The following is a 9,950-nucleotide window of genomic DNA, read 5'->3' as shown; positions in this document are numbered from 1 at the left end:
TCATAAGAATTGGTTTTACCATACAAAAAGACTTAGCGACGCAACTTGTTGCCCGTTTACCTTCTCGTTCATTGTATGATGATAACTAAGATTTATATATTAAATTTTATAGGAAAAAGAATCTTCTTTTATTTGGTATCTTTTAATGTGTTTTCATTATTTTTTGGTTTCGTTCCCCTTGCCACAAAGGCATTGTAGGTTTTTATTAAAGAGACGCAAATATAAATTGTTGAAATTTTATGTTATTTTTAACACGAAAGTACAATTTGCCCAAACAAAATGCATTTGAAGAGTTTTATGCAGTAGAAAAGATGAAAGAGCTTGAGCCTTATTTCTTCGTTAAAGAGGATTGATTCAAAATACCAAACTTTCATAAAAAGGATGAAGTAGGACATCTCAATCAACTTGTTATATTTTGTGTATCACACACACAATCTCTTCCAATGAAAATGAGGAATGGAGTTCTCATCTGAAATCTTTTGTTTGCTTTCATTCGAACATACGTCACTTCTGGATCGTATCGACGTTGTTACATGTCAAATATGAATGAAAAAGTTAGTTTATATACAAATTTGTAGATTTTATTGTCATAATGTCACATCCCAAAATGGAAGGTTTTTTCTTTGATCCTTTCATTGGAACAATACAAAAAAAAAACACAATAAAAGAAAAATTACACAAAATATAGTTGTAAAGTCGACCAACTCAATTTATTTTATAGTTACTGCTTCTGTTATAAACCCAAAAATAAGATAACGGCACAATAGTATCAAATAATGTGGCTTTCCTTTGTTGGCCTCTTTAAAAACCATACAGTTTCAAAAGTTCATAAGAATCCAAAAACGCTGTTTGATAACAACCACATCAAAAAATTTCCTAATAGTTGCCTTCAGCTCCGCCTAAGCAAACTAATCTTTGACTGAAGTAAAATCCGGAGTATCAATCTGCCAACATCAAACGAAAGATGTGGCAGAGCAACATAGAGATCTTCCATAGCAATGATAAATAGAAAATGCAATAGATGTCCTTGGAAAAGGCTCCTTAATAAACTCTTTCATTATAGTCATAGAGCCATTAATAAGGATTAAAGCCATGAACACTCAAAGACAAGTACGAACCAACCCCTTCATTCTTACACTGCGTTTTATACTAACCAATGACTTCAACTAGACTCAAGGTGTGTTCAACAGTATGCTCTTTTGAGCTTTTGGTTTTTAAGAAGTAAAATATAAATAAATAAATAAATAAAAAGACTTTGTTCGATAGTACCAAGTTTTGAGCTTTTAATTTAACAAAAAAAACTCTTAATTCAAAGTAGCTTTTTGAAGGTTTTTACTTAGTTTTAATGTAATTTTACATTTTTATAAGCTTCCGGATAATTTTCCCACACTTCCATGCACATAAAAGTTACAGCTTCTAACTATCGGTTACAAGGTAGTAGCTATTTTTGTCAAACTTACAATTATTTACTTTTCCAAATCCAACTAAAACATTAACACTATTAAGTTAATTTCATCGAAGACCCCATAATCATTAGTTTTCATTTTCAGCACTTTCAAACTTATATATCATGCCACTTGATAACAACATCCAATTAAACAATTACACTTGGGTGTTGTTTGCCAAATTTGAACCATTTAATGTTAAATGACCTCTTAATTAAAGAAACGCATTGAACCCTGACTAAGGTGACCTCTAAATGGTTTCATTTATAGGTTATCAAACAACCACATAAAACATAAATTGACTTTTAGTAACCATGTCTTCTTTTAATTTTATAACATCTAATTTAGAATAAAACTCCATAAAATCAAAAAAGATTAATAACTTGATGGTGAATAATGTATAATGAAACCAAAAAGGACAAAAAATACTATAACATAACTCACACGCTACAATACCAAAATTACCTTATTGGTAAAAGTTCTAACGTCCCAAAAATGCATTTCACTTAGATTTAGATTTACTTGAAGATCCTTTCTTTGATGATCCCTTTGATGCGCTTTTGTAAGGGCTTTTCTTCACTTTTAATTTGCTTGAAGTTGAAAAGGACTTGTTTTTGCCTTGCTGGTTTTTTCGTTTCTTATCATTCTTCACATTGTACATGTCCACAGCCTATTTTTCAGAAACAAAAAATCAAATTTAGAAATGAAAATGAATTTTTAATCTACAAAACTAAAGTCTAAAGATATAAAAAAGAATGTGGTCATACCTTAGAAACATTGAAGATTTCATGGGAATTCTTGGCCATTAATTTATTTAAAATTTTGTCAGATTGTTGCCTCTCTAATGAACCCATCCCTGATCCTTCCACCACAGGTAAAAACTGTACAAATCAAAGAAAACTTTCTTATAAATTTATAATCAAAGATTTATGTGAAGATTTTGATCAAAAAACTTTCAGATTTAAAACACAAACCTTTCTATATTTCTTATCATGTTTAGGAGGCTTTTCACCAGCCAACTTTTTGTCAAATTTACCCCCACTAGCAGTTGAAGTTGCAGCCATTCCTGCAACATTTTGTAGCTCATCCTTGCTGACTTTTCTTGGTGGAGCTTGTGTTCCTGTTATAGGTAATGAAGTAGCTGCAAGCTGAACATGGCTGCAAAATAAAGGTGGACAAAATTAAGGGAATGAAACCGACAGGGGTATTTTGGTAATTTGGTAAAAAAAAAAAGGTCAAACCTTGGGAGAGCACCAACTTTTGATGCTTCTTTGAGATTATGCAAGCGATTCTTTTCTTGCTTTTCAACTCGTTGTTTCTTTTCTGATCTTCTTGTGGCAAAAGGGTCTACTCCTGGCTCTGAGAAAGGTCAAAATTTTCAATATTTATAAGATAAAGACATAAAGTTGCTATTCATTTAACAGAATGAAGTGATTACTATTTATATATTTACCATCTGTCATTTTTGCTTCAATGATTGGAAGATCGTTGTCATCGTTTACACGATCATAACCGTATCTGCGCTTCCAAGAACTTGTTTGTTCATCAAAGACAACTTTGTCCTTCTTGCGGTTTTGAATACCTGTGGAAAGGATTGATGACATCAGCAAGGATCATTAGAGGGTTTAACAAAAGAAGAAAAGTGAGATTTTTATTTACTGACCTTTCTTTTTGGCAAAAACTTCCCACTTTGTTGGAGGTGCAGGTTTTGGGAGCTATAGGAATGAAGCAAAAAAGGATTAGAAGATACTTTCAACTTCTTATTAGTATTATATGCTAATACAAGCACATATGAAATGCAAAAGGAGAAAGATTAAGAACAGTTTATAATACTAGCGTGCAGATAAACAAGAAACAAGGAGGAAGAGATGGAAGAGGGAGAACAACATACAGGTTTTTCTCTAGGTAATTTTGTAGTTGGAGGAGGTAAAGGAACAATGGGCCCCGATGCATCTTCTGTCGAAGGCAAGCTAAAAAGATTATCTGCAACTGCTTGAATTAACTTGGTAGCATGTGCTATGCACTCCTTTACAAGATCCTCCCTAATATCAACAGGAAAACAACTTAGCAACAGATAAGTAGAGATAGATAATAATATTACAAAATCAAAACACAACATTGTATATTCTGGAATCAAATGATTCTTTAGAAGTAGAGGAGGAAAAAAATGAAACAAACTAATTTGGGATTTGGGGAATCAATCTCAATCTTTTACTAAATTACCCTGATTATACCTAAATCAATACTCCAATTACCTACTAACACAGCAATGCACTTCGTGGGTTAAGCATGATACAGACTTGAACCGTACTTGATTATTTCAAAACAACCACTAACTTACCAAATAGTTTTCAAATAGCTACACGATAGCAGTTCAAATCTAAAACTTACACAACTCCTAAACGGCGAATTTGTTAACCAGAGCAAAACCCAAAGTTTTTAACGGCAAAAAACTCAAATTCTCCACTCGTACTTGAAAACGAAACTCATAGTTGGTCGAACTGATGTGCTTCCATAGAGATAACGGGGTCTAGGCAAAACACAGTAAGTTAATGTCGGTGATTTAGGGTAAGAACTGGAACCTTTTATCGGGAATAGATTGGAACTGATGTTGAGGATCATACGCCATGAGATTCCCTATGTCAATTTGGTAGCCATCTTGCTGTAGTTGCTGTTCCGCCATCCCTGTTTTCTGTCTAGGGTTTCTGCTGTCGTTTTTGTTTGTGAAGTGTGAGGGTTTGGACTTTGGAGCGAGGTTTAGGTTAAAGTTTTGTAGCGATAAAATAAATGTGGAAGTTGCAACAAACCCCTCTCAGGTTAGTGCAGAAGCATTTCCGTCCCTCTCATTTTGTAACAGTTGTAAATTAACCCCTGAAATGTTAAAATTTTACACGTTTTATCATCCCTAATCAATTCTTACTTTATCTAATTTATCTCTCTCTTATAAATGTGGTCATTGATATGAATGTGGTTTAAGATATTTTATCTATCTTGAACCATATTGATTCTCAACTCTTCATCATATGCTACTTAAACGAGTATTTAATTAAAATATTTTGCCATCTCACGACCATCAGCAACCTTACTCCACCATCACACCAGTCGAGAACCAACACCATTGTGATTGTGCATCAACTCCCTTATTGTCATTCATGCAATAACTTTATAACCCATCATCCTCACCATCTTCACCGCTTCATTATCATCTTCATCAGCTACCATTGTCGGTGATGGAGGGTAGATCGATTTTTCCCTAGATGGGAACCTAGGCCTTACGTTAGACGTGTAATCATGGGAACCCTAGCTTTATTGGTTCTCAAATCTTGCAGATGTAAAATAGTATGAAATGGGTGAAGGGAAAGGATAGAATATGAGGATGGGTGTGTGTGTATGTGTGAGAGGGAGGGAGAGAGAGAGAGAGAGATGACCTCTCTTATTTTGTAATTACTAAAATAGATAAAAATCGGAACGGTACTAAAATAGATAATTAAGTACTATATTTTTTTTTAAAAACGAAAGAAAATGGAAAATAAATAAATTAAGGGTATTACAATCATTTTATTTTTCTGATAAACCAAAACCAAAAGCAAACTTGCTTAAAATGATCAACCATCCAAAAGTTTAATGGTTTTGACATTTTTCCAAAAAAATACATATCATATGGACCATTTTTGTAGTTTTGTCATAATTAGTTATAGCATAATTTTACTTATTAAAAGCAAGGATAAATTGCAAAAATAGTCCCTATGGTATGTCAAAAATTGTCACTTTGATTCAAACATTTTGGACTAGTATCATAGGTCTGAAATATGATTTTATTCATTTAATTATTGTAATTTTGGTCCCTAAAAGATTTGAAATGAGTTAGAATGACTGTTTTTCCATTTTCATTGTTTTTATTATTTTTTTTATGTATTTCATTTATTTTTAAATAAAAAATAAAATAAAAAATCCTAACCCCTCACTCTCCCTCCCAACGTTTCTCTCTCTCTCTCTCTCTCTCTATGGTATTCTTCATGTATTCTTCAAACTGATAAGCAAAAGAAACAGATTGATGCATTCATCCTTAGGTTTTCTTCAAACATACACACACACACACACATAAGCCCTAAGTCTTGACTTGAAATGACCACCGGAGAAAAAACAGACATCGTCCCAGCTCTAGGGTTTCTGTCATCAGGGAAGACAAACGAAGAAAGATGACGGTGATTCCGATGACTTTGATGCCTGGCAACAAGAATGGCTTCGGCGACTCCGATGTATGGCAACCAATATTGTTCTATCTATTGATGTATCTTCCAAAATCTAGCGGTAACCCTCATCGTATGTGCCTACATCTATTCCATAACCCTAATCTTGATTCAAATTTTTTCTCTACAATCGAGATATAAAGATGGAATGAGATTTGAAGGTGAGATGTCGATTTCTAAAGTGTATGTGTATATGTGTTCCTATGTGTCGATTTATGGAGACCTTGTTAAATCTAGGTTTTTGTATTAGCTTCGATTTCCGTATGTTTAAGAAAAATCGATATTCGTTCTTCAACCATTGTATTTTTCTGGTATTTCTTTCCTTTTATTTCAGGCTGTTGTGTGTTAGCTCTTAGATGAACATAAGATTAACTACGGAAAATATGGGGTTGTGTGTTGATATATTATTTGACTTGATTTATGGGTTTTGTGATAAATCTTCATGAATTAGATTAACTATGGAAAAACAATTCTAATGCTTCTATGTATATTTGTGTTGAATCTGGTTCAAATATTCATTTGGCTCCCCAAATCTTCATCTTGCCATCCTTGTACGTACGTGTAAGAATCAAGAAAACAGAGATAGATAGAGAGAGGGTGTGTATTTGTGTTGAATCTTGTTCAAATCTTTATTAAATGGTGGTGCGGTGTATTTCCTTTTTCTAAAAAGTATAACGAGAAAGAGAGAGAGTGTGTGGATGGGGTTAGGTGGTATTTTGTTTAATTTTTTTAATTGGTGTAATAAAAAATGAAAAAACAAAATTTAAAGGGCAAATTTGTCGTTCTAAATATTTTTAAAAAGTTTTGGACCAAAACCGCAATAAAAAGTCTATTTTGGACCAGTGTTACTAGTCTAGTACTTTTTGGACTAAAGTTGACAATTTTTTACTAAACACAGAGAGCATTTTTGCAATTTTGTCTAGATAAAACTGCAAAATGGTCCCTATGGTATGCATTTTTCCGGGTTTTAGTCCAAACCCCGACTTTTTTGGCTTGGAGGTCCTTTTGGCCATGTTTCAATGTGGAAATGGTCCCCGATGTAACTCTCGTAAAGTTGTTTGTTGTTAACCCCCTCATGTCCCTCCCACGTGAGGGTATATTCATATTTTCACCTTTTAAGGACCATTTTTGAAAATGATATGTCAACACCTAATTTAATGTATTTACCGTCATTTACGATCCCAAAGCACGTCAACTCCTCACCTCCCTCACTCTTTCTTCTCCACTTTTACAACCTGCAAAAACCCCCACCCTCATTTCTTATCCAAAAACCATAATCGAATCAACAAAGAGAAGGTGATTTCATACATTTCAAGTCGAAAATGGTGTATGTAATGTGGCAAATTAGACCAAAAAATGAAGCTTTTGACGTATCATCCACATATGGTATGTTGTTATGTTTTCTTAACTTCCCTATAAAGCATTTTCCCTTTGATTTTCATACTCAAAATGTAAAATTTTGACTTTCTTATCATGTATTGTTTATTGTAGTGGGTGGATTAACATGGTTTAGTATTTTTCACACCCCAAAACCTGAACGGCGGAAACGTTCGGGGGTGGAGGACGTCATGTTCATTATCACAACAATGCATAACAGCAAACAAGAAACAACATCATCAATTGCATTAATGATATAATTTTAATACAAGTGTGTTCTATATAGTTTATAAGACACCAAAAATATTAATCAAAATAAGAGATGAGTCTTGAACGTGCTCCATCTTCTCAAAACCTAGTTGATATGTGCATATTTAGTTCATAATAAGTATAGATTTTTATTCATTTATTAGCTAAATTATTGCATTTTATGGACAAAAGGTACTTAAAAGTGTTTGAATTATATTTTCAGTCCAAAAATGAAGCTCGGAAGCAGGAGAAGCGGTTGAGAGTTCGAGAATGGAACAAAGAGGAAAAACACTAAAAATAGCACCTACTCGGCGAGTAGGGTCGACTACTCGGCGAGTCCAAGCGAAGATTCGAGAAGATAAAGACTCGGGATCCCAGAGACTTATCACAATACGGGGACTGAGAGATGGACTCGACGAGTCAATTCGTATATATAAAGATAACTCCACAGAATGATGGGGGAGAATTCTGGAACGATTCAGAAGAGTTTAGCTGCGATCAAGAAGTCAGAAAAACCCTAGAAGACGAAGTCATAAGCTAGAATTCAATCCCGAAGGAGAATTGAGGCAAATTTCATCATTCCACTTAATCTTTTGTTTTGTCATTATGGTTAAACAATTAGACTTTGTTTGTTTGCTGTTATTTACTTCAATTATGAGCTAAAACCTTTAGACTTCTGTCTGGGGATACAAAATTGATAATATGGTTTGATTGTTGGTAGGATTAATTCTAAGTTGGTGATTTTTGTTATTTTAGCTTGCTAAAGAACCTTGTGTGTGAATAATAATTAATTTTCTGTTAATAGGAAGATAATTGATTAGCATGAACATCTATTGATTATCAATCTCATATGGTATGTGATCACTTTGTCATATGTCTAGGATTAATGAACATGAAACTAGAGTTAAGAATAAAATTGAGTAAATTCATGTGCAAGCTTGTGTGATGACTATCAACAAGAAGTTAATTAAAAGATTAAATTAGTTAACTATTACAAGTCTAAATTAACCCGAATAATTAATCTAGTAAATCTAATTAAATTAGACAACTGGCCACTATTTAAGTTAGTTTATTTGCTAAGGATTAGTGTAGTGAATGCGAATCTAATCACTTGAATCGGTAACCAACAAAAGAATTAATTCATTGCACCATTACCTTGAAATCAACCATAGGATCAATTGAGTTGAACTAAACAGAAGTTCCTTCCCATTATTGAATCTAGTTAGTTCTTTGTTTTCTAGTTTTTAAATAAGTAATAGTTAGCAAGTTTCTAGTCTTGTAAAACTAGAGAAAACCCCCATACTTATTAATTAATTTAGATAGGATTAGTTTTTAGTTTTAATTTGTCGTTCCCTGTGTTTCATACCCTACTTATTCAACTATACCACAATTGATAGGTTCACTGCCTTTGTGTGTTATTTTATAATTAAAAGTAGGTTTAAAACTAAGTGAGTTTGCACACATCAAGTTTTTGGCGCCGTTGCCGGGGAACGGTTCTAAAAATTAACATTAAATTCTAATTTAATCGATCATTTGTGTTGGATTTATGTTACACAAAGTTATTTAAAAGGTAATCCAGTAAGTAGAATTAGTTTTAATAAAATTCCGTTTTTAGAGTAACTAGAATTTTTTTTTGTTTTTGCCTTGAACTCGCCGAGTGCACTCGTGCCGACTCGGCGAGTACATCGCTATTACAGTTTTAATTTTTTATTTTATTTTTGTTCTTTTTACGCGTTTTTTGTTTTGTTTACAGTTGTTTCATGACCCGAGGATCTAATACACCTCTGGTTCCCCCTCTTGAAGACCCGGAATCCGCACAAAGGAGGAGCAAAGGCAAAACCGTTGGAGAATCCGCTTCTTCAAAGAACTCACCACTCAAAAACCTAAAGTTCGTTTTCAGCAAGAAGAGGAGCAGCAAATCAGGAGCATCCAATGCCTCTTTGACAATCGAAGACCCAATTCAAGAAGATATCGAGTACGAGACCGAGGAAGAAGAAGAACCCACATACGAGCACGACTCCGAATTTGAAGACGATTTAGCTATCACTATGGCTAATATCGATGAAGTCCCCATGGGGGAATGGAAGAAGAGGATGCGCGATGACACCGGCCCGGGACTTCTGCAGCCCGCAATTCCCACGACCGCTACTTTCGAACTAAAAGGCCATATTCTCGCTCAACTCAAGGAGATTCCTTTTTATGGGAAGGATCACGAAGACGCCTACAAGTACTTGGACGCAGTGAATGATGTGGCTGACTACTTCAATGTACCGAATGTTCCACGCGAGACCCAGCTTCTTCACATGCTTCCAATCACGTTTAAAGGAGCTGCAAAGGATTGGCTAAAGTCACTTCCTCCCGGATCGGTCACCACATGGGCCAAAATGAAAGAAGAATTCATAGACCATTTTTGCCCGCCCTCCAAAATAGCCAAGCTAAAGAAAGCCATTGCCAACTTCGAGCAACAACCCAAAGAAACTATTTATGAAGCTTGGGAAAGGTACAAGAGCTTGCTTAGAAATTCCCCACACCATGACCTCAATAGCCAACAAGAGGTCTCCATTTTCTATGATGGAGTCAATGTCACCACAAGGCAATTGCTCGATTCTCAAGGCCCGCTCACGAAGAA

At 34.3% G+C, this 9,950-nt stretch overlaps 1 protein-coding gene across 1 annotated transcript; it reads right to left on the bottom strand.

Annotated features, from left to right (window-relative positions):
* Positions 1 to 1,805: 1,805 nt before the first annotated feature.
* LOC145074860 (ribosome biogenesis regulatory protein (RRS1) family protein) lies at positions 1,806 to 4,200 on the bottom strand. The gene is made up of 8 exons (XM_079021185.1): positions 4,028 to 4,200; positions 3,337 to 3,487; positions 3,109 to 3,160; positions 2,899 to 3,027; positions 2,687 to 2,804; positions 2,420 to 2,603; positions 2,213 to 2,326; positions 1,806 to 2,115 (listed from the first exon to the last, which is right to left on the bottom strand). The coding sequence occupies exons 1-8, from the start codon at positions 4,126 to 4,128 to the stop codon at positions 1,948 to 1,950; spliced, it is 1,017 nt and encodes a 338-aa protein (XP_078877311.1). The 5' UTR covers positions 4,129 to 4,200; the 3' UTR covers positions 1,806 to 1,947.
* Between the last annotated feature and the right edge of the window lie 5,750 nt (positions 4,201 to 9,950).

This window comes from Lactuca serriola, chromosome 9 (genome assembly GCF_051521515.1).
Source record: "Lactuca serriola cultivar US96UC23 chromosome 9, Lser_US96UC23_V15, whole genome shotgun sequence".
NCBI classification, from domain to species: Eukaryota; Viridiplantae; Streptophyta; class Magnoliopsida; order Asterales; family Asteraceae; genus Lactuca; species Lactuca serriola.
Note: the sequence above shows the minus strand (reverse complement) of the source record. Positions and strands in the feature narration are given on the sequence as shown.